General features: G+C 51.5%; 1 protein-coding gene across 1 annotated transcript in view; it reads left to right on the forward strand.

Moving 5' to 3' along the window:
- KIRREL3 (kirre like nephrin family adhesion molecule 3) overlaps positions 1-25533 on the forward strand; it is a 493013-nt gene that overhangs the window by 373843 nt on the left and 93637 nt on the right. Inside the window, exon 3 of the mRNA XM_049654577.1 lies at positions 24701-24850. Within this exon, the coding sequence (XP_049510534.1) occupies positions 24701-24850 (150 nt within the window). The remainder of the gene's footprint in view (positions 1-24700; positions 24851-25533) is intronic.

Below are 25533 nucleotides of genomic sequence, written 5' to 3' on the forward strand. Positions count from 1 at the left end.
AAATGGAGGCCCCCTACAGGCTCATGCATGCCCTGCAGCTCCTGGGCTGCGCCGTCCTCCTAGTCCAGACTCAACGTAAACACACCTCCACCACGATGCCCTCTGCCCGTCCTCACCTCTCACCCATGTGCAGGGGTGGGAACTCTGGGAGGATGGGAGCCTAGGCGTCTTCAGCAGCTCTCTGAACTATCTGTGCCGGCATGGAGTCTATCCTTTCTTTCCGCACCCCTGTTCCCCAGTCCACAGAAATTTGCCTAAAATGCCCCGTTTCCTGTCTCTCCCTTAACAGAGTTGGTAAGAAAAAGAGGTGCCCCCATCAGTGTAGTAGAAGGAGCACCTAAACATACGGAGCCAGCTGTGTGACCTTGGGCAAGTCCCTGAACAACCTTCTCCTGTATGAAAGTGAATAATGCTGGATATGATCATCTCTAAGCCTTTGAAATGCGATGATTCAAAAAAAATCTATCTTGGCTCCCAGCATGCTGCGCACACCCTATTCTCACCACTCACCCCCTAATTTTAAATGCTCTGGTCACCAAAGGAACCAGGACCAGAGTATTGACCGGCTGGCTTTGCTCAGCAGCCTCAGAAGGCAGACCTGTGTTTCTTTTTCCTGTCTGTTCTCTGAGAGTGAATGCAGGCCCATGTCAGCTGTCCCCTGGGTGGCAATGAGGCAGTCAAGCAGGCCTACAGGATAGTCTGCACTTTTTTTTCAGAGCAGAGGGGCAGCAGGACCCTGGCCCAGGGACCTGATCCAGTGGAGACCGGGTCTGATGACCTCTGAACCCCTGCCGCTCTGACTGGTGCAGCCACGGCAGGCTAGCTTATGCTGAGGCCCCACAACTTCCAGAGACTATTCTTTCACTGCCTGCAAGAGCCCCCAGGATGTTGGCTAATACTGTCATTTTGTTCGTTGGGGCTTTGGGGTGCATTTTTTCTTATTTCATTTTTCTTACTGATGTGTTTTCTTCCACTGGGGCTGCAAAGCTGGTTATTTGTATAACGTTCCTGTTTATTATTTATGGCAAGACACAGATTTCCAGGGCACTTTATGATTGTTATTTAATTCACTTGGCATTTTGGAACAAGAGACCTGCCATTGCCGTTCTCCTTCCGTGACCTGATGGAGAATTCCAGAGACTTTTCTGGGTCCCATGCCTCCAGCCACCATTCCTACTGGGAAACCTGCTTATCTAAGGTGGTCCTTGGCCACAGACCCTGCCCAGCTCCTTTCTAAACTTCCTTTTCCTTGGGGCACCTGGGTGGCTTAGTCGGTTAAGCCTCCGACTTCAGCTCAGGTCATGATCTTGTGGTTTGTGGGTTGGAGCCCTACGTCAGTCTCTGTGCTGACAGCTTGGAGCCTGGAGCCTGCTTCAGGTTCTGTGTCTCCCTCTTGCTCTCTGCTCCTCTCTCTCTCTCTCTCTCTCAAAAATAAATAAATGTTAAAAAAAAATGTTCTTAACTTCCTTTTCCCTCAACCACATCCAGTTCTCAGCAAGACCTAGAAATGTCACCTCCCAAATGTCTCTTGAGTCCAACCACCTGTGTTCACCTCACGGCCACTGCCCTTGTCCCCATCACCACTGTTCCTCGCTGGACTACTGAAGCGCCCTCCTAGCAGATTCCTTGCACCCATCGTGCCCCCGCCTTCCCCCTCAATTCATTTTCCACACTTCAGCCAGAGCAATATTTCAAAATGCAAATCTGATGTCACAGTCCTCTTGAAAACATGTGAATGGCTTTGCATTGCTTTTAGAAAAAATATCAAAATCTTCAGCATATTTTACAAGGCTATAAATGATCCAGTCCTCATCTTTGTCCCCTTAACACTGTACCCCAGACACATCAGCCTCTTTCAGCTCCTCAAACAGGAATGGCCCGTCTGCCACAGGGCCTTTGTCTCTACTGGTCCTTTTTAGCTCAGTCTGTACATATAAGTTCTTACTGCCATTATTTAACTAATACTTGTCTTCCGTACCCTTCCCTTAATCTGTAAGTTCCGTTGGGTCTCCACTACATCCCAGGACCCTAGCATAATGTTTGTACAGTGTAGACATTGAAAGAAGAACAAGGGAAGTAACCTTCTCTGCCCCTGGTCGGTGGCTCCCAAGATGCTGGGACTGGGTGATCTGAGAATCAGGGACCCCTAGAAGAAACATTACAGATCACATGAGGAAGAGGAAACTGAGACTCAGGAAAGTCATGTGACTTGCCCTGAGTATCTCAGCCTGCAAGCGATAGAGCCAAGACTTGAACCCAGGCTTCTGACCCTAGGTGGGGTCCTCCTGTCTCTTTACCATGCTGAGTCTTGGAAGTTGGGGAGTCACAGGGTTGGGTGGACCCATCAGGGAAGTCTGCCCACAAAATATGGGTTGAGGCTGTGTTTTGAAAGAGACGAGATGCAAAGAGAAAAGGAAGGGGAGTAGGTTCTTTGATGTGGACATGACACAGAGAGAGTAGAGCCATCGCCCCCTGTGAGCCCAGCACTGTGCCTGGCTTAGGAACCTCAGAGAGGCTGGACACAGCCCCGTCCTCAGGAACTTTGCCCGCCCCTTGGGGGAGACCGCATATATTTCATACCAAGCTGCTACTGCGGTTGTTTTGTTTTCGTTTTTCCTTTCAGCGTTGTGGTTAGTATGCTTGATGGCTAAGCACTGTAGCTGGGGAGTCAGAAGAATCTAGATTCTAATCCCAGGCATCGTCAGAGCAGGTTTAGAACCGTATCATCCGAGGTGCTCAAGGCCAGAAGGGACCAAAGATCACCCAGTCCACACCCCCTTCTGATGGTCGGTATCCCCGCCAAGTACCAATGCACAGGAACACTTGTGAATGCTGTGGTGCTGTGCGCTCCCTTAGTCACCAGTGCCTCGCCCTGTGCTAGGTAGGCCCTCGGTGTGTAATGACACAGTTCCTGCCTCCAAGGATATCACAACAATTAACATACAATGGCACAATTGCTGTAACCAGCTATGCACAGGAGGAGATAAAGGGAATCCAGTCAAACTCTAGGCCAAGTGAGTTCTGCCCAGGAGCGCGCTCATACTTTTTTTGTGAGGCCATTGCAACCTCAGTTTGCATCCCTCCAGAGAGGGAAAACTTGCTGTCTACCAAGGCCATGGGCACCTCCTCGGCCAGGCTCTCACAAAGGGCTTCAACCCCTTCAACCCCCGAACATCTACAGTTTACCATCTAACTGCACTGATGGCCATGGAACCAAGTGACTTAGGTGACAGCCACTGGCAAAATCCTGGGGTCTCACCCTCTGCCCACTGTGTCTTGAGGGGGCTTCCTTCCTTCTCTCTGCCTCCCTTCCCTCCATCCTCAGTGAGCTCCAAAAGCTTCATCCCTGAATGCCAAGACCCTCCCTCCACCCCTCTCCCTAGGGTGAAAGAGTCTGAATAAATGAGCGTGCTTAATGGCCTGCGGTGCCATAAAGTTTTTAGAGCTGTGTGCTGGAATGAGCAGGTTCAGGCTGAGATGAATTATCCATGGCTCTTATCAAAGGAGAGTCAATAAAAACCTGAAGGAGCTTGCCCCATCTCCGTGGAGTGGCCATGTCACGTCCCTGGGTCCTGCGTTCTGGAAATAATAATCGGACGGACGCATTTTTCCCCCCTGTTCCATCTGCTTTCTTCCCTGTGCCTTTCCTTCTCAAATGTATTAGTTTCTATGGAAACTGTGTTGTTACTGGTATAGGAGGAGTTTAATGACATTCAGAAGTACCAAATCAAGTCCATTTATATAATGGTTTGAAATACACATAATGGCCTATGGAATATAGGACACGGCGACAGTTTCAGTAACTGCGTACAGAGTGTGGGATAAATAGAGCAATGTAATACTCCCCACCTCCAAGTCAAATGTGCCAGGAATAACCACTATTCTTCATACTAAAGAACAGCACTTCTCAACCATTATTCATGAACGAATCTCAAACACTATACCAAGCTGTTCTCCTCTCCCTGAGGAAGGACGTTGGCTGGACGCTGGGGGACTCTGCACCCAGAGCTTTGACCAGAGCAGGTACAGAGGAGGGGGGAGTCTGACCTCAAGGAAGAGAGGAGGGGAGGAGCCATTCTGCAATGGGATCCTTGGGCCCCGCCCCCTGGCCTGCCCCCTGGACTACATTCTTCCCCCATCTATTCCTCTGGCTCGTTTCTGTCTGATTCAGAGAAGATTTATCAGGCACCTGCTGTGTGCCGAGTGCTGTGGGAGACATGGAGATGAATGACAGAGAGAGGATGCCTCATCTTAGCTCAGGTTCAGCCAGCAACAGGCCCTGAGCAAGGTCTTGCCTATAATGGTCCATCTGGGAGGTCCAGAGAGTGCCAGAAGGATGACAGGGAATCGACACGGGAAAGGGAGGGCATCCAACACAGGCGGTCTCATCAAGCCGGCTACTAGACTGGGTGGCTGGAGTCCACCCCCAGTGGGAATGCCAGAGAAGGGAGGTGGCATTGACACCTCAAATTTGGACCACCCAAAGAGTGAGGAATGGATCTGCCAGCTCCTGTCAGTAACTGGTTGTGACCTGTTGGGGTGGGTTTATAAATTCCCTGGCACTTCTGGCCTGCCCTCCGTGAGGCCGAGTGTCCTGTGGCTTAAGAGAGACCTCAGGTTGCCGATACTGGGGATTAGCAGTTAGCCTTCGGGCACTAAAGTGGTCAAGAGTCAGGAATACGGCGAGGGAGGCGGGCCACTGACACAGTTGGCTGCAGCTCTCGGAGAATTTTGAGTCCAGTGGGGAGACAGGCATATAATAAGATAGCAGAAGGCAGGGTGATGGGAGAGCTATGGAAGTATGTGGGCGATATGTTCTTAGAGCAGAAAGGTGGGGCAAGCCATTGGTTCTGATCTGAGTAATACTGGGGGACCCTGAGAAATCAAGAGAAGGGTGGGGAGCTAATCTACAAAGACACAGGGAGGCACTTACACTTACATCGTGTAATCCTCATCACATCACAAAGTAGGTATGTTATCTCCATTTTGAGCATAAACAGAGGCTCAGAAAGATTAAGTCATCTACCCAAAGGCATCCAGCTATTACCTGGTGAAGCTAAGACTCAGACCCTGGTCTTCTTATCTCCGCTCTGCCTCAGGTAGCTTTGTGTATTTGGGAGATGAGGGTGGGGTGACTCCCTCCATCACCATGACGGAGCGCCTGTTGTGGACCCGTGTAGACTTCTCCCTCATGGCCACTGACCACTGTCTCCCATATCTCCCCGCATTACGCTGCCCATGGAGACCCCCCATCAGCCATCAGGGCGCCCCTCTAACCCTGCCTCAGATATAGGCTGGACTGACTACACCTAACACTGAGTGAATTATTTGGAATTCACTGCCTTAAGGGTGTAGGAAGGAGGAGAGAAAGCTTGGGGAGGGGGAACGTCAGTTATGGTGGCCCCACAAGCATGCTTTCCACCCTGTCCTCAGCCTCTCCTCTCCTAGCCCTGCTCTAAAGCCCATGCCTTCAGAAAGAGGAAGAGGGACCAGACATACACATTTCCCTGGATCAGCGTTTCCGTAGCATGGTAATAGGTTTTCCATGAAAACCGGGCTCCATGGTTAAATAAGCGGGGGCAGGGCAGGGCAGGGAGAAGCTGGGTCAGCCCCCACTAAACAGGTCCATCCTACAGAACGCATCAGAGATTTTAATATGCCAAAGGGCACAGGGAACCACTGAAAGGGGTATATGGTTCGCAGTGTTTGACTACAAAACTGTTTTCCTTAGAGCGTGTTTTAGGACTAAATGTTCCTTGGAATCCATTTTGGGAAATGATGGTTTAAGGCCCAGATCTGCCGCCAACTTGTGTGAGTTTTGTCAGATAGGCAAAACTCAAGCCTGCCTTGTGAGGACCAGAAAAATAGCACATTGTAAAGTACAATACAAATAAGATTGTGCTCCTATTTCTTTACATGAAACAAACACATTCAGTTTCCCAGAGAACATTTCATCACAAGTCAAACAGTAAACAAATAAATGTTTTTAAAAATAAGTTTGGTTCCTGACTAGGTGTGTGGCCTTGACCTTGATCTCTCTTGACCTAGGCTTTCTCATCTGCAAAATGGGCATACGCGTGATGCTCATACAGGTTCTTTGAGAAAGCATAAATCACCACAAGATGCAAGGCATTACTACGAGTGTTCCAGGCTAAAACCCTCAATTCAGTCCCATTTTGCTGAGATCAAAACAGGGAGTGTGCGGGGGGAGGGAGCTGGCTAGTGGGAGAAATAACAATGGCAATAATTTTCATCCATATTTATGATGTTAGGAGCCTTGTATGAGCATGTCGCTGAGGGGAGAAAATGAATATTTCATGAGTAAACACTAAATGTAGTATTAAGATAAAATGGACGGAAAGGCCCCAACTTAACCTCTGCAACCAGGTTCAACTGGGGAGGTCAGTGCAGGCCGTGTGACTGGGCTCCAGGGAGCAGGGCAGTTGGTCAGGAGGAAAGAGCTCAGTCTCTCAGCATAGATGGGGAGCTGTCCCCCGTGACTGGCAGAGATAATCCTGCTCTGGGATGCAGAAGAGCCAATGCCCACACATGTACCAGCTGAGTAGCCTTGAACAAGTTACCATAACCATTCTCCTCCAGGTTCACACTATAAAATGGGGATGATAAGATCAGCCTTGCGTGTCTGTGAGGTCTCAATCCAAGCCCAGCTGTTTGGAAGAGGGCTTTATAATGCACACAGGTGGGAAGTGTTACTATTCATTTATTCACTCGGCAGACATTTATTGAACACCTACTATGCGCCACTCACCGCCACGGCCACTTACTTATCATTTGCTGTGTGCCATACACCGTGTTCATCATTTTATACACATCACCTCACTTACCGTCACAGCCATCTGAGAGGTATCTGTTACTGCTCCCATTTTCCACATAAGGAAACGAAACTCTGGAAGGATAAATAACTTGCCCAAAGCTGGATAGCTAGTCAATGGCAGAGTCCAGAGCTGTATGAAGCCAAAGCCCTTTATTCGACATTAAATGGCCTGTCCTTGTCCATACTGCTTCTGCAGAGTCAGTGAGGCGCCCTGCCTCCACCTCCGGCCAGCTCTTCCCTGTTCTGCCCATGCTTTGTGCTTCTTATCGCCAGTGCTGCTTCCTCACCCAAAGGGGAAAGCCTCGCGGTGCCCTCTTTTGGCTCCCCAGGATACCCTCCCTTTGTTTTCTGTCCCCACTCTCTTCTCCCAGCCTCTGTCTGATGGTCTGTCCTCTATAGTACAGTCACCCTGGGGTGTTCATTTCCATCCCCATCCAATAGGACTTTAGCCTCTCAAGCCCCTGGACAGCCTGTGTGTCTTATCTGGGCGACCCATTGGGTGGTGTGAACATGAAACACCTCCTACCCGTGAAACACCCTTAGAAGATGGAGGAAAGACATCAGATGGGGCAGTGCCGGGATTAAACCTAGCCAGATCTTCCCTGGCCCTCTCTGCCCACCGCACAGCACGAGGACACAACCATCTCTGCAAATCTCCTCCCTCCGGGGCAGTTCCATGTTATCTTGCCTCATTCTTTCTCCAGAGATGAAGAGATTGTTTTAAACCTGCCGCCCCACCCGCTCTGCTCCTGGCTTCCAACGCCATTAAGTTTCATTATAACAAATAAACACCACAATGACATTTATAAGTTACCACTGAGCACAGAAGCACAAATATGAAGCAGATAAACTGCATTTGATCCAAATAATTACTGCAGGCAATATCGGGCTTAGTCTGAGCTGGCAGCCGGGTACCGAGTAATTTATTAGATTGCGTAAGGCAATGTTGCACATTGAGTTTTTCATTATTGCGTCTCTTCCCCTCTCCGTGGTCTAAATAGGTTAGGGGAGTGTAGACAGTGCATGGCCAAACAAAGACAGACTTTGCTCAAGCAGATTAAGGCTGGGAATTCCAGCCAAGTGTCCGGGTATGGCTGCTTCCCAACCAACGTGGCACTTGAGAGAGAAGAGAGGGTTTAGGATTATCGTGATAGTGCCAGCCAAGGGCAGTTCCCCGTATGTACTCCCTACCCACTGGCCCAGATACAAAAAGAGGCCCCACGAGGGAGTAAATGGAAGGATGGATGGAGCCCCCAGGACACCAAGCCTAGGTTCCTGCTGGGTTCCTTTGTGCTCAGCCAAAGACCCTCTCTACCAAAAGGCCCTCCGTAGCTCTGGGCAGCCTCAGACCCCAGTCCCAGACCTCTCCTGCAATAAATAAAGGGAAGGAAGCAGTCTGCCAGCCAACTCTGCAAAACAAAGCAATGAGAGCTGGCTACCGGCAGCCACCTCCCTGCCAAACCCAAACTCATAAAGTTTGATTCAAGGGGTTACAATGCCTCCTATTCAGAGTCCCTCCTGCCCCATTCCCCCAGCCTTAGTAAATTACCCAATAAGCAGCAAGGACCTGTAGTTATTGTGTAGTTAAATGGTATTTGCCCAGTAAATCCTGAGCAGAGTACTAACGGTGATATACAGTAACTAATTACGGACATGAATTCTCTCCCCAAGACGCCAAGTGTTACCAAATATTGTTGCATTTAGGGGAAGAGGCTTGAGAGCGCCTCTGTTCCCTCTAGCGCAGCCGGGAGTAACTCTTCTATTAGAGGAGCTGCTGCACTCCTGGCTGGAGAATAGGGATGTCCTGGGGGCAGGCGGGAATGGGGCCTGGGAAAAAACTCCCATTCGCTGCCCCTGATCCCATGCCCCAGCAGAAGGGCCTCTCCGGGCAGCAGCTGGTCCTCCTTGGGCGGTCTCAGAACAGATAAGAGGCTCAGCACTACGGTGTCGCAAAGGCCAGAGCCCCCAGCCGTGCAGGGAATGGAAGTCATTATTCACCCAGCCCAGGACTCAGCAAGAAAGCTAGTGTAGGGGGTGGGCCTCTGCAAAAAAGCTTCTGAATGGGGATGCAGCAGGGTAGGATCAAAAATGCCCGTGCCTCTGCCTAGCTGTGGACGACTCTTGCCCTGAATTATTGCTCGTGGACCTGATCTCAGCCCCAGGGGTGCCCGGGAGTATCAGAGGTTTCTCTGGCTGATTGTGGTCTGCAGGTGGGGCAAAGCCTGTGCCCGAGGCAAGAAGCAGATGTCCTGTCAGGTTCCTGTCTGTTTTTGGAGCACAGCTGGGGGCAGCTGGAGGACAGAGTACAGTCAGTCTCTGCTTTCTGAAGAGGAAACTAACTACACAGCTCAAGCGCTCTCTGTGCTTACGGGGAACTATCGAGTAAACAAAGGCCCGGAGCCGGCTCCAGCACAAGCTGTGACCTTGGACAGGTTACTTAACCTGTCTGAGCTTCTGTTTCCTAATCCATACAATAGAAGAGATTCTCCCTATCTCTGAGGACTGTGGATGTGAAAACGGCCAGGCTGGAGCTGGGGTTACCCCTCCAAGGAGCCGGTTCCATCCTTCTGGCCACCAGCTCATCTTCTGAGATGGGCTCAGAGACCCAGACTAAGCCTGCTAGGCACTAAGCAGAGCCCTCAGCCCAGCCTGGGTGCCCCCAGCAGTGTGCACAGACTCTGTCCCTCCTCTCAAGGTGATCACAGCACAAAACCTCTCCTTGACCAGCATTTCCATTGAAACAATCAAAGACTGGCGCAATCGTTGCACATTTGTTTTGTTTCGCGTGTTGTTTGCGGACACATTTTCAGGGTTGAAACAAATGATCCGAGCCCTTGCCAGGGTCACAGTTAGGTGGTGACTGAAGAGGCCGAGTGAGATGGACACAGGCTGGGTTGGGAGGCATACACTTGCTGTGGAACATGGGGCCAGCCGTGCTGTGAGCCTTGGCATTCAAGTCTCTCCATCAGGATGGAGGGACGGACATTGGAACCTTCTCCACAGGAGGTCATGAGGGCAGATTGAGTAAAATCACACATGTGAAGTTCTTTATGAAGTAGAAAGTATACACAAGAGTTAGCCGTGGTTAATATCCCAAACCAACCAGAAGAGGACACCCAGAATCCCAGAGCAGCGAGAACAAGAATGACTTTTTTAATTAGGACACATACAGAGTCAGCTCTCAATTATCTGTTGGCAAATTGTCCCCACTCCTGGCAAATGCTATCACCAAGATTGCTCAACGAAGTCCTCTGTTAACATTTCACAGCTTCTTATTTTGCTCTTATTTGCATGAGTCCCAAAGGGAATGAAAGTCCTTTAAAGGCAAAATCAGTTAATATCCCCACCCCCTTCTAGGGAAGGTGTTGAGCCCTAAACACAGCGACCCGGGGGAGGATGGAGTATGGCCGGACTCTAGCTGAGAGCCAGAACCAGAGGTGATGTTCTGCACCCAGCTGAGCAGGCGGTGGGAGGGAGCTCCGTCCCTGGGTTTTGTTTTGTTTTGTTGAGTATTAAAACTTCCCAGAACATCAAACACATCCATATTCAAACGTGAATACCAAAATGCATCCCAAAGTTGAAAATGAATGTTACTTAGGATTAATGTCCATCATTTTTGGAGTATTCACACCCTTGCTCCTCTCCATTAACGAAGATAATTAAGAGCTGATTGTATTTGGGCTCCAAGACGGGAGAAATTCAGGACATTGCGATTTACTCCCTGTTGGGAACGACACCGGAAGCCATGAGAAGATTTCTCTATAAATACCGGGTCCGAGTTGTGGTTGCCAATGCAAAGTGGCATAAAAGTAGCTCATCCTTAGGTAAGCATCCGACTCTTGATCTCGGGATCCTGAGTTCGAGCCCCACATTGGACTCCGGTACCGGGTATGACGCCCGCTTTAAAAAAAATGTAAAACGTAGCTCATACTTCCAAGACCAGACTGCATTATCCACACAGTGCACCCTGGCTTTTGTACCTGTCGGTGGCAGACAGCCATGTTGCACTACATGCGACACCTGGAGACCATCAGAACTGCACAGGACCTTCTGATTCCTTGAGCACGTCACAGAGGGACCTTGGGGTCCACTGCAAAGGAGTCAAGGGGCTGGACTCAGACCCCCCGCTTCACCCAGCCTGCCTCTGCCCACTTCACACACGGGCGCTCCATATGAGATCCCACTGGCAAAGGATACCATGCACTGAAAAAAAAAGTGTGAAAACCACTGGCTTCATCCAATGCCCTCACCGAGCCGTGAAGGAAACCCTGGTGCGCCCAGAGAGAAACAGCAGCCAGATCAAGGCAATACAATGACAGCCAAAACCAGAAAGAACCCCGTTCCCCTGACCCTGCGCTGTTTGCATTGAACAGTGCCTCCCAAATATTCACCAAAACCCACCTGCGGCAGGATTACCCAGGAAGGGGGGCAAAATGCAGACTCCTTGGCCTAGCTCAGATCTGCTGTCCCTGCATTTCTGGCTTGGAACCCAGGAAACTGCATTTTCAGCAAATTCCCCAGGTGATTCTTAGGCATAGGAGACTTTTAGAACAATTTCCCACTGGCAAGGTCTATACCAGGATAAAATGGTTGTTTTAAGATGTTTGTTTAAAAAAAAAAACAAGGGGGAAAAATGAGGTTTAAGGACACGGATCTTCCTCAAACAGACCAAGTGTCCTTGGGAGATTTGCTTTTACTTCCATGTGCCTCAGTTTTATTCTTCTTCAGCTGTGGGTCCTCCCCATTCAAAAATAAGACTTTGGATAAACCAGAACAAAGAGCCTTCCTTCCGGCTGAAAGGGAGGGACCTAATACATTGAGTCTAAATCCTACATTTTACACGTGGGGAGTCTTAGAGACGGGAAGTATCAGGCCCGAGGGCACACAGCTAAGAAGCAGCACAGGCAGCACCCGATGGTGCCTTCTGAGCCTGGGTGCTCACCAAGAGGACAGCTTTCCTGTGTCTTCACAGTATCTCTTCTAAAAGGGAACAGAGAGAGGTGCCTGGGTGGCTCAGTTGGTTAAGCGTAGACTCTTAATTTCAGCTCAGGTCATGACCTTACGGTTCATGAGTTCAAACCCCACATCGGCCTTTGCACTCAAAGCACAAAGCCTGCTTGGGACTCTCTCCCTCGCTCTCTGCCCCTCCCCTGCTCACTCTCTGTCTCTCAATAATAAGTAAACTTTAAAAATATTTTAAAAACATAGGGCACCTGGGTGGCTCAGTCGGTTGAGCACCCGACTTCAGCTCAGGTCATGATCTCACAGTTCGTGAGTTCGAGCCCCGCGTCAGGTTCTGTGCTGACAGCTCAGAGCCTGGAGCCTGCTTTGGATTCTGTGTGTGTGTGTGTGTGTGTGTGTGTGTGTCTGCTCCTCCCTACTCACACTCTATGTCTCTCTCTGTCTCTCAAAAATAAACGTTTTTTAAAATTTTTGAACAAATTAAAAAATAAAAGGCAACAGAGATGCTGGACACCTTGGGGTCAGTCAGTCCACAGCCCTGCCTCCCAGTAGTTCCCACACTGATATGCCCTAAGAGGGTAACCATACGAGCTCAGTCTGCCCAAGGCCCAAGGCCTACGCTTGCTTCCAAGCTAACGACCTAGCTCTGTCCTGCTCTTCAGCATCACCTCTTTTCTCTCATGCTGCTCCTCCCCTCCCCTAACAATGGTGTAGAGAGCACATACTCCTGAACACTTAAGTGCCTGAGGCTCAGAGAAAGAAAGGGGCTTAGCCTGGGCCCCATGGTCAGCCTGCAGCAAGCCTGAGACAGCATCCAGGCCTCCAGCTTTCATGGGCTTCCTGGAGCGTCTCCCCTCTATAGTGTATTCCCTCCCCCCACCGTCACCACCAAAGCCCACACAACTCTGCCCTTCCCATCTCTGTCAGACTCTGGGCTGACCGCAGGCAGGGATGGATGGGCTCCTTCACGGGTACCGATGCACCAGTATTTCCAGCAGCACTTATCAGCATCTTCTTGGCATCCAGAACTTGGCTGAATGGATTGAGGATTATCTCTCCCTGCCACTAATGAGGACAGTGCAGGCTCTGGCCCGGGCCACGGGCTGATAATCAGTAGGCGAAGGATTTATAGTGACTTTGGAGTCACCCTGCCTCGGCCAGCCCCATTGCTCTTCATTAAAGACCCATGCTGTCCAGGACAACCTTGGCGGATTGTGCATCCTGACGAGAGGTGTGTGAGACCGGGAGAATCGCAGGCAAACCGGGCTGCCCCAGCTCAGACAAGGAGCGAGGGCAGGAAAGCGTGGCCTCCGAATTTCTGCCCCACATCCAGCTCTGGGAAGAGCAGTCTGACTGTCCTGTGCAAGCCCAAATAAAAATCCAGGCAGTTTCTGGAACGTGTGTGATATTGGCAAGCTTCTCCTCACCCATGTGTCCAAATCAAGCTACTAGTGGCTGCAAATGATAATGTTGAGGGTGAAAGTGTTTTCAAGTCCCTCTCTCAGCAGAGAGGTCTAGAAGACACAATGGAGAGATGTCCCCCCGCCCCTTCCACCCCTGCCTTGTTCTTCCGGCTTCCCTGTTGGTATTTCCAGGGAATCCAAAGGAAGATAGGGTTGGGTGACCTCTTGCCATCCCGACAGGGCTCTAAACCTATGCAAAGCTGATAGGAGCTAACTGTACCACCCAAGCCAGCTGTGCCCAAGACACCCAGCCTGGAGTAACCGTGTCCCTCTTAGACAGCCACGTCAACATTCATAACTCTCTGTATCTGGAGATGAACTCCCAGGTCAACACCAAAAGGTGAGGACCCATTGTAGAACCGTGTCCCTACTGCCTGAACCATGTAAGTGCTCAGTAAGCGTTGAGTTATTCACACCAGCTTCTCCCGGACCCACGGACCCAATTATACCCAGGACACCTTCTCCTGATGATTCGGGGCCCTTCTCCATCAACATATTTACAGCTGAACTCACTGCCCCCCAACACGCTTCCCCTCCTGATACAGAAATGGTTCCACAAGTAAGTCATCTGTTCCCCCTTCCCACCTGTCCTACAGGCCAGGGGGAGGGGCGCCTTTATGCCCCCCTGTCTCTCATCCGCTGTCATCCAAGTGACTCCTAAATCCACTTGCTTCTTTCCACGGACGCAGCTTTAGCCTGAGCTCTGTTGACAGCATAATCTTTCTGATCAGGCTTCCCATCTTCAGATTATCCTCCTTCATCCACCCTACTCACTGTCACCGCTGTGATCTTCCCAAAACTCAGATCTGAGCATGTGGGTCAGAACCCTTTGATGATTTCGCATCAAGTGCCAACTTCTTAGCATGCATTGGAGGGCCTACACAGTCAGACCTACCATGATTCCCTAGACATGCGTCCTGCTGAACACCTGACATGCCCACGTGCCATGCACCCATCCTACAGGTTCGTAGTGATGGAAGCGGCTCTGCTGTGGAAGGCGTGCAGGGCTCTGGGCTCTTCACACATATCGTCCTGTTTAATTCTCACAAACAACCCAGCAAGCACTGGTTACTATCCCAATGGGGAAACTCGGGTTCAGAGGGCCTGAGGAACGTGCCCAGAGACACTTTGCAATGGCGGAGCCAGAGATCAAGACAAAACCATGCAGCCTCAGCTCTTATTCTCTGAGCACGTTTTCTTTCTCTTTCTTTCTTTCTTTCGAGAGAGAGAGCATGAGCATGAGTGGGAGGGGGGCAGAGGGAAAGAGAAAGAGAGAGAATCCCAAGCAGGCTCCACGCCCTTAGCGCAGAGCCCAACACGGGGCTTGAACTCATGAACCGAGAGATCATGACCTGAGCCAAAGCCAAGAGTCAGAGGCTTAACAGACTGAGCCACCCAGGCACCCCATCCCCGAGCCCATTCTGACCTCCATGCTCTATTCATGCTGTTTCCGATCCCAGGAAACATTTCCTTCTTGCCCTCATCTCATTTACCCTTCGAGGCCACTTCAGAAGCCAAGCCTTCTGTGACTCGTTCCCTCCTTCCCTCAGAAGGAACAACGTTCCTTCCTCGGGACTTTCTTTACACCTTACTTTTGGCACTGACTGTGTAGCGTCGGTTATTCCGGTCCCTTGTGCACCTGTTTGTCTCCCCCGGGCTCTAAGCTCCTTGTCACAGAAAATACGTCAGTCCCTACTCTGCATCCCCGCACCCAGCCAGAGGCCTTGGAGACACGGGGACCTGCCCCTGCCTGTGGCCGGCACCATCAAAGGTACCATTCCACTCTCCCTAACAACCAGCTTAATTAGTCAGTGGGCTCAGACATAACCCCATCACCCCCAGTCCTCTCCCCGGAGTAGGACATGACAAGGCATTCTGGAAACTTCCCAGAATTCATTCTCCTGCATCAGGAGCTGGGCCTGTGCTGAGCAGCAGGAAAACAGCAGAAGTCCAAGACTTGGCTTCCAGATGTGATCTATCTTGCCCTGGCCCCTTCCCACTCTGCCTGGCATTATTTTGGTACCAGCTAGGGGCCTCTGAGCTGACTCCTTCCTCCTCTTCAAGGAAGAAGATTTCTGCTGGCTTCTGGGGATGAGGGCGGTTTCCTTTCATCTCCTATGAGGCAATTTGCATCCTCCAGGCTAGGAGAAAGCTGGCGATAAATATCCCCAGTACAAGTATGCTTAAAGCCTTCCCCAATTGGTCACTAATAGCAGAGCAGACGGCAACATTTGAGCCTTTTCTGCATGGCTGACCAGGCAGCTCCATGAGACTGATGTTGGCTGGGACCATGGCAATGACAGAGCTACAGGAGGCCCCAAATGCTCTCTCTCACCTGCATGACTCATGGGAAGAAGCAGATTCTAATCAGCCCAACTTCAGATTTGCAGAGCCTCCCTTCCCAGCTCTGGGATCCTTCACTCCAGGTGCTGTGTGGCTCCATTTTTGACAGTCCTGGGCTCGTGGATGGTGAGGCAAAGAAGAACAGCCCTTTATGAAACACCTGAGTGTGCCAGGATCATTTACACATGAGTCCTCTCCTCATGGCAGCTTTGCAAAGTAGGCATGTCACTTCCATTTTCCAGATGAGGAAACTGAGGCTGGGAGTGGGTGAGGAATGGGGCCCAGATCATATTGCTAGTGACGGGGCCAGAGTTCCTTCCCTGGCTTGCCTGTCCCTGTGTTCTTTCCACTATCCGAGACCCAGGCCCTGGCAGGTACTCAAAGCAGGTCCCTGAAGTTACTCATCACTCATGCTTTTCCTTGCACGTTTCTCCTAACCCAGAATGACACCTGTCCTCCACTGCATTCTCTATTATCATGATTCCTCCTCCAGGAAGCCTCTAGGTTTCCTCCCTCCAGCCCTCGTGCTTGCAGTAGGCCTTTCTCAACCCCAAAGAACTTTATGTGACCTCGCGAGGAGACTGAGCACTTTCTGCCTTGTAGCCTCGTGACTTGTGGCAAATGTGGCCATCCACACAGTCGCAGTAAGTTTTTGCAGAATGTCCTGAGATTTGAAGCAGGCAGGATTTCACTGGGCTGCCCCATGCTCAGGCACAGGGGTGGTGGTGGCTGCTTCCCCGGGGCACTGGAGACCTTACTCCACCTGTTCCTGGGCCACTAGGCATCCCCAGGGCACCACTCAGCCTCTCAGGACCCTGCTCGTCTGCCAGTTTTCTCCCACTCTGAAGGAGCAGGATGAGGGTGGCTGTGTGCATGTGTTTGCAGAGCACTGGGCTCCTTAGAAACCGGGCAATCATTCCAGGTGGCCTAGCTCCTGCCCAGGTCAAGCTGGGATTGACCCTAAGGACAGTGGTCACCTCCCTTCCGTCTGCTGCTGGAGCAAAGTCTTGGCCAAAGTGCCCCAGTCCAAGAGGGGAGACGGGGAGAGTGAGCCCCTCATGCCATCTCTGGACTGCCTCTGGTCTGACTGCTGAGCACAGACTGAAAAAAAAGGGATGTCAGGGACATGGGGACATCAGCAACCCTGCTTCCCATATCAGTGCAGTGTGCACTGAGGCTTTCTCTCTTTGGTTACACTAACCCCAAACCTCATGTTGTTTGCACCAGCCCACGCTGACCCTGTGCGTATTCCCTCTCACCACCGCCATGGAACCCCCGAATACCAGATCAGTGACTAGGGGAGAGGCAATAACACATACGCCCATAGAGGTATTCACCAAACACAGGACACTTAGAGTACCAGAAGGTATCCCCCCAAGGATCTGGGGTTGACAGTTATGGGTGGCAAGGGTGGGTGACCTGATCCTGACATTAAGGACCCTGACCACCATGTACATGGGTCCACTGGGCCCTCTTCCTACTTGTTACACACACACACACACACACACACGCACGCACTTGTGCATGCACACATGTGTGCCTGCACACACCACAGCACCCAGGCCCCCAGAGGCACTGCTATAAAAAACTCTCACTCTCAGTAATTTGGCCCTCACAGCCTGTCTTCCATTCAAAACGCCTCTTCCCTCCGCAAGAAATAATTAGGAATTGAGAGGTGATTTCAGGTCAAGGGCCAGAGGTGTATGAGCTCATAGAGAATCATGGGGTCTTCAGCACTTTAAATATTTTACTGGAAGACACTGGGGACCTCCCAGAGCCAGACGGTGATGGTTCATTCCGTGCTAATGTGTGCCGCAAGTCCCCCAAAAGAGTCTAAGGTGAGGGGCCATGCGGTCAGGGCTGGGAGGGGGTGGCCCCTTCAGGGAGCCTCGTGGGCTGATGGAGATGAAGGTGGGAGGAGAGATGGGAATCTGGGTGGTGGTGGGGGGCTTTGAAGAAAGCAGTGTGGGCAAGTCGTGAGGAGGGAGAAGCTGACCTGTGAGGCTCCTGAGCAGAGAGCAGAAGGAAACAGCTGGTGGGAGGACGGGGCAGGCAGGGAGGCAGGAGGGAAGGTCTCTGAGCTGTGCTGTGGTGGGGGCGGGGGCGCTCTGCCCCAGGATCAGAGCCCTCCAGGGCCTTTCTGATGCCACCTCCCCAGGCCGGCTGCACCTGCACCTGTCCTTTTCAGCACAGAAGAGCTGAAAGCCCTCCTGCCACCTGCCGCCGCTGTGTCACCCCCATACCTCCTCCCGCCTGCCAGTCACCAGCGCCTGCCTTGCTGCAGCCGTCCTGACTCAGAACCCACCACGTGGGGGGCACACATGGCTCGTCAGGATGGGGTCTCAGAGCCCGCCCTCCTCTGAAACCTTCCCAACCAGCTACCGCTCCTGCTTCCTGCAGTTTGAAGAGAAGGCCCCACCTGGCCTCCAGACTCTTGCTTCCCACCTGCTGAGCAGGTGGAGGGAGGTCTCCGTGCTGGGAGACTTCAGAGCCAGGCTCTAATCCCCACTGAACCACTGCAGGACCTTGAGGCTGGCGCTTCTCCTCTTGAGCCCAGTAGGGAGAAGCACGTCCCTCCCAAGTTCAGTGTCCTAAAGGCCCAGCTGGAGTGTTGGGAAGGTGCCCTCTTGGCCTGAAAAGTCCACAGCAGCCTGGGCATGCAGGGAGCGTGCAGGCTGCCCACAGTCACCTCGGGGGCTCTGCAGGGCCCCTCCCTTCCTGGGACAGCCAACAGGAAAGTGTGCCCGCAGCCACCACGGGGACCACATCGCACTCCATCTGACCCACCAAGTGTGTTTCCATCAGGCCCTCCCTTAGAGTTTCCCTTAGACCTTTCAGTCCTGGCCAAGGGCAAGAGAGAGTGCAGTCTCCGGTGGGTTCTGTGACTTCCCAGGGGCTCTTTGCTGACAGCTCGGAGCCTGGAGCCTGCTTCGGATTCTGTGTCTCCCTCTCTCTCTGCCCCTCCCCCACTCGCACTCTGTCTCTCTCTCTCTCAAAATAAACATTTTAAAAGATAAACATTAAAAAAATTTTAAAAAGAAAGTTAGCTATTAGTAATTCTACAACAATAAAAATATTATTTGTAATATATAACTAGTTATATGTATTTATATAATAACATAGTTATATAGATAATGACTATTTATATAATAATAAGTACCAATAATTATTACACCTCCTGTCATTCCCCCACAGTGGCCAGTGCTGGACTCCACCCTGAACCCTGACTTAGTGTTGTTGACCACCAGCTGGCAGGAGGCTATGTAAACTTAGGGGAGAACCAAGAAATTGCTTTCTGCTCCAAAGATCCTCATCCTCTCTTTAGAGGGTCTGAGGGGAATGGTTGCGAGGTTGATTGGGGTGAATACAAGTTTATAAATAAAAATCCAAGTTCCAGACCCTTCTTTTATTTTTTTTTTTTTTATTTTAACGTTTATTTATTTTTGAGACAGGGAGAGACAGAGCATGAACGGGGCAGGGGCAAAGAGAGAGGGAGACACAGAATCGGAAGCAGTCTCCAGGCTCCGAGCCATCAGCCCAGAGCCCGACGCGGGGCTCGAACTCACGGACAGTGAGATCATGACCTGAGCTGAAGTCGGACGCGTAACCGACCGAGCCACCCAGGCGCCCCGAGACCCTTCTTTTAATAACCAACATGGGATAGTGGCAAGAAAACAGGGTTTTCTTATTAAAAAAAAGACACTGGGGTCTGAATTATACCTGGGCCCATTGTGTGACCTTGAAGTGCACCTGGGCCACTACATGACCTTGAATGACACCTAGGCCCACTGGGTGACCTTGAATTGCATCTGGACCCACTAGGAGCCTCCGTTCATCTGTGAAATGTGGATAGTAACACCTAACTAGCAAGAATTGGTTAAAGTAGGTCTTCCATGAATAATTCAGTTATTTTTATCCTGTAAAGCCTGACTCCTTGAGACACTGTCCCTTCCCCCTGATTTCTCACTTCCCTCCTTCCGTGTAGTGTGCTCAGCACAATACCTGCCTAATCAGTACTTTATATCATAAAAACAGTTTTCCTTCATGACCGCAGATCTCAGGAGCCAAACTAGCATAGGTAGGCCACAAGGTCACAAGCTTGAGTTTATTTGCTGCTTACACACCGGACGAGGTGCTGAGAATACAAGATGAAAAAGACAGCCGTGGCCCCTACCCTCAAGAGTTTACCCTCCGTTTCTCATTTACTTCGGTTCCTTTCTGTGTCTGATATACAGTAAGTGCTCAATGAAGGTTTGAAGAAATTAAGGGAGATAAGAAGGAAGAAAAATGGGGAAGTAGGGAAGAGGGGAGAAGAGAGAAGATCCCCCTTCGGTGACAGGCAGTGCCTAGAGATACAGCCAAAGCTCGTGGAGAAGAACTTGGCCTTCAGTGCGGGCAGGGCTGGTCAGGGAGACCCTGGGAGAGGGGTGGGGGTGATTCCAGAATGGCGGAACACCGGCGACATGGGACAACATGAGTGAACGGCCGGCACAGGTGACTATTGAGCACCGAGGGGGAAGGGAGTCAGATTTTGGAGAAGCCCATCAGGTGCCTGTGGGCAGTAGGAAGCCATTAGAGTTTCCACCCTTAGAAAAGGGAGAGCACATGAGGAAAACGGTGCCTTAGGAAGAACCCTCCAGGGCAGGACCTGAAGGCCTTCACAGACTGTTGAAAGAAGCCAGGTTGAGGTGGTGAGGGCCCTGACTTCGGATTATAGCGATAGGAATGGAGAGGAAAGGGTGCGTCTGAGAGGTGCTGTGGGGGAGGGCTGGGCCACACTTGGTTATGGTGACAGATTGAAAACAAAGCAGGAAAAAGAGGTTACCCTGACTGCCAGGCTTCACTGCAGAAGAAGGCCAGGGGGCACAATGAGAAACTGAGGCAGAAATCCTGGGATGGATGGTGCAAGGGGTGTCGAGTCGGTGCAGCACATGCTCTGTGCCCAGATCAGAGCCATCTGGGTGTGGTGGGCAAACAAACGTTAGCTCCTGGAGGGAAGGACCACGTCGTATCTGTCTGCTTCTCACGAGACCGTGCGATGCCTGCCTGATACCAGGTCTCAATAAATGTGTGAATCAACAGATGTTCTCAAGGAGCTTCCTGGCTGCTTACCATACCACCCAGGAGGTTCTAGAAAAGATCACAGGCTCATTTGCAGTTCACATCCTCAGAGTAGGAAAGACAGGGAACAGAAAACGGGATATGAGGGAATGGGTGAAGACTACCTTTTGGGCAAGAAACGACAACGGGGGCTTGTCCGCTATGTTCCTAGAGGCGCTTAAGCCTGAAAGAGAAGCCTCAAGGTGTGCCCTATGGGTGAAAAGACAGCGTGCCCCGTCCCTCCATGTCCCCTCCACCCACAGCACCGTGACTTTTATCTGCTGTAGATAGTGACACTCCACTCATGATTCTGTTTGAAAAAGCATCTCATTGATTTGAAAGAAAAAATATTCCTAGTGGCTTATATTTAATGCACAGAAAATAAAATTAGATTGAAAAAAGGAAATTGTTAGAGCACCAATCCTTCCCTCCCAAAAAATGAATGGGTGAATAATGTCGTTTGAGTGGTGTTTCTGAGACTGTTCTCCTGTGTATCTGTCTCCCCACCCTGCCCCACCCAGAGACATTCTTTTCATTTTATTTTATTTTATTTTTACATTTATTTATTTTTGAGAGACAGAGAGACAGAGCATGAGCCAGGGAGGGGCAGAGAGAGAGGGAGACACGGAATCCGAAGCAGGCTCCGGGCTCTGAGCCATCAGCACAGAGCCCGACGCGGGGCCTGAACTCACAGACCGCGAGATCCTGACCTGAGCCGAAGTCAGATGTTTAACCCACAGAGCCACCCAGGTGTCCCAGAGACATTCTTTCCATAGAAAAGTCGAAGGGATCCAAACAGACCCCACGTGGGTGCCCAAAGCTCTCTGAAGCCTGGGGGTATGTTCTTCCCTGCCCCTCCTGGCTGCTCTCTGTGGGCTCAGGGCTTATCCTGGGGGATCTTGTAGCTGCCCCAACTCCTGGCTCTGAGACACTATCCAAAGTGGGTAGTGACCACTCAGTGTCCTCCTCCAGGGCCAGTCTCCTGATGGCAGCCCCTCTCCTCCCTCAGGGCACGGCCCTGCCCACCCCCCCTCCGCTTTCCCTGCACCACCCAGGGCTCACCCCCACCCCACCCGCACCCCCTCGGGATGCTCCCTGTACCCCCATTCTCTGTTGTCCTCACCCACACCCAGAGGAAGCGGGACTGGAGGTGGGAGAAGGTGACACTTCCCACTGCAGGCTCCACACCATTTGTCTGGGGCCCTTCTCGATCTAACCCCTCCGCCCCCAGCTGACAACCTGCTAATTCTGAGAACACAATCTCTGGCAGCCATTGCGGCTGTCTTGACACTGTCTTTCTCGCAAGAAAGATTTTGATATAAAAGAAGGAGCTGTGAAATCATCATCGAGCCAGGGAAAAAAGAGCCTCAGAAAGGAGTGCCCCTCCCAACCCTCCCTTCTCCTCCCCTCCCCTCCCCTCCTCCCTCACCCCTCCTTCCCTGTGTCCCTTCTTCTGGCCTCTCCAACCCTCCCCTTTCTCCCTCACCCAGTCCTCTTCCACTTTCTCCAGCTACCTGCCCCCCTCCCCCACTTCTCCTTTCTCTTCTCCCTTCTCTTTCTCCTTCTTTCTCTCTTGCTTTGGTGCCAGAAACGGTCTAATTACAACAGAGAACTTGAAGAGACTGAGAGGAAAGAAATAAATAAACCCACCACACATAGCTGATTAAAATGTCCTATGAAATCTAATTTGTAAAGCTCAAATCAGAATAAAAAGTGTTACTCCCACAATTCAGGGCCAATTTGATTTTTAATGAGACTCCTCAGAGACCCAGCCAAGATCTCATCAGGTTGTAAACGCAGCTACCTTCCCCCCTGCCATGAGTTCTCTGATGTGGATTCCGCGGCTCCTCTCGGGGAGTCCCCGCACCCACTTGGCCACCATGCCCAGCTTCCCTCAGGTTCTGTATACGTCAGTCACCCCCTTATTGGGGCTGTCTGCTGCTAAGAGCATGGCCTTACCCGTGGTCCAAGCCTGGGGTATTGTGTCCCCAGGATGGGCAACAGCTAGCATCCAGGACCTCCGTGTCTGTCCCTGACTCTCCCACGTCGGGGAGAAGAGGCCGTGGCAACAACCTGCCCACCAGGTCCACCTTCCCTCAGCGTGTATCTGTATCTGCCAGGAAGGGCGTGGGAAAGAATGTGGGCTTGGAAGCCACATGGACCCCCATCGAACCCCAGCTCCACCGCTCATTAGCTGTGTGATCTTGGGCAGCTTACTTTGCCTCTCTGATCCTGTTTACTTTGCCGTAAAATTGGGATATTTCTGCCCTGCAATGTAACTATGCAAGTAACAGACTGGAGGCCACTGTGGGTCGGGGGCTCAGGAAACGTCAGTGTCCTGTTGTCCGTTCGGCTGTGGCCTCCCGGGGAAGAGGGATCACATCACCCTGCTTCCTCAGCATTCCCCGCAGGACCAGCTTAGGGATCTGAGCACAGCACAGCTCAGCAGGTGAAAACACGGTCTTCAGAGCCAGAAAGTCTTCGTCTACAGCCCTAGTCCTGCCGGGAGACAATTCCCAGATGATTTAGTTAACCTCCAAGCCCCTGCGAACTGGGGCTGGTGAGATCCAGGTGTGATGGCTACTGTAACAACTAAAGGGGATACGTGCTCAGTACTTGCTAAGTCATCACCAAGCACAGCTCCTGTTCATGTTTTTTACCTCCTCGGGCCTCATTTCCTCGTCCGGAAAACAGGGATCAAAATAGTAGCTACCTCATAGTTTGTTATGAAGATGAAAATAGTAAAGAGCTAGCATTTGAAAATCTTACAGCAACGCCTGGCATATTGCATGCACTGTGGGTGTGTTTGTGTAATAAAACATGAACTGGGGCGCCTGGGTGGCTCAGTGGGTTAAGCGTCCAACTCTTGATTTTGGCTCGCGTCATGATCTCACTTTTCATGGGTTCGAACCCCGCATCGGGCTCGTGCCGACTGCATGAAGCCTGCTTGGGATTCTGTCTCTTTCTCTCTGCCCCTCCCCCACTCGTTCTCTATCTCTCAAAATAAATAAACACTAAAAAAAAAAAAAAAATAGGGGCACCTGGGTGGCTCAATTGGTTGGGCATCCGACTTTGGCTCAGGTCACGATCTCACGGTCTGTGAGTTCGAGCCCCGCGTTGGGCTCTGTGCTGACAGCTCAGAGCCCGGAGCCTGCTTCGGATTCTGTGTCTCCCTCTCTCTCTGCCCCTCCCCTGCTCATGCTCTGTCTCTCTCTGTCGCAAAAATAAATAAAAACATTTTTTAAAAATTAAAAAAAAAAATAAAAATAAATAAAATGAATACATGAACTGACCTGCTGAGATGGCTCAGTGCCTTCTTGCTCTGAGGTGTCTAGGGGAGAGCTGGGGGTCACCCTGGCGATGTTCCCCCAGGGGACAGTGAGGCCAGAATTGGGTGTGCCATCGGAAAGAAAGGGACAAAGAGGGTGAGTCGAGGTGACTTCCAGCTCCTGCCAGCACACTCTGGACCACACTATACCACCACGTGTCCTGTGGAATTTGGCCGTAGGCCCAAATTAAACAGTAATATTTTTCCCAGGTTCTCGGGTTTTTAAGCAAACCACACCACTCCCCCCCGACCTTGCCTTCTTGAGGCACCTCCCAAGGATGCTCGCAGCTGGAAGGCTCTCTCCCCCTCTGCCCTGTTGTGGCGCAAGCATGTGGCGGTAGGTAGGAGCCAAATGGAAAGTGGCAGAGATCGTCCCAAGCACGGCGGGCACGGCCTCTTTGGGGGCTGGGGGAGGCCGCCTCACAGTGTGAATGTGTGTTAGGGATGGATGAGCAGGGAGGCTGAGCCGAGAGCCAGCTGCTGAGAGCAGGGAATTAAGCAGGGGGCAGACAGGAAGTGCCGCTGGGCTGCAGGCAGGAAGTCAGATGCTGGCGAGGGAGAGAGAGCTGCTTATCCCCTGGGCCAACTGTTCTGCTTCTTAACTTGAGGAGAAGCCGTCCAGGCACTGCTCCCTGCACTAACTGACCCCTGTGCTTGTCTCCTTCCTAGGCCAAGTATATTCCTTCAGCCAGCAGCCCCAGGACCAGGCCGTGGTGTCGGGCCAGCCAGTGACACTGCTGTGTGCCATCCCCGAGTATGATGGCTTCGTTCTGTGGATCAAAGACGGCTTGGCTCTGGGTGTGGGCAGGGACCTCTCAAGTGAGTACCCCCAAGAGCTCCCTGGGAAGGCCTGGAACCCCTTCTCGCATGACCCACCCACCCCCCTGGGGAGAACCCCATCTTCGTTGGTACTTGGAGATCAAATCTCCAGCTCTCGTGGAATATCCCCTGGGCAGAGTCAGATCAGGCAAGCCCTGGGCCCGGGATCCATGGGACTTCAAGGGCCCTCTGACTCCTGGTGAGGAACTACAAGTAAACCCTCAATTCCGGTGGTTGGTCCTGAACCTAATACACTTTTGCTCCGGAGGGTCTATTCTAAAGTCAGACACGACTCCTGTAAAGTCACATTTCCAAAGGTAAAGTGTCCCCGTATCTGGGTCCAAAATGTATTCCCCACTTACATCACAGCCTGGCTTTTCCTAGCTCCCATCGATCAGAGGGAGCCAAATAAACTGAAAACTCACAACCAAACTGCTTGGTTTTAGGGGTTAGCATGTGATGGGAAGAAAAGAAAAGGAGCATTTAAAGTACAAACCCTGTTGAGCCCCCTGCCCAGGCTGGTGTCGAGCAGAGATGTCCTAGTAGGCTCCTGTGCCTGGCATCTGACCTCCCTGCTCAATGCCACAGGCCCTGTCATCTGTGAACGATTGTGGATGTCAGTCCTTAAGCTCATACAGATGTCTTCTCGGTCCATCCTCTCTCCCTGGGGAGAAAAAAGAAGA

This window comes from Panthera uncia, chromosome D1 (genome assembly GCF_023721935.1).
Source record: "Panthera uncia isolate 11264 chromosome D1, Puncia_PCG_1.0, whole genome shotgun sequence".
Taxonomy (NCBI): domain Eukaryota; kingdom Metazoa; phylum Chordata; class Mammalia; order Carnivora; family Felidae; genus Panthera; species Panthera uncia.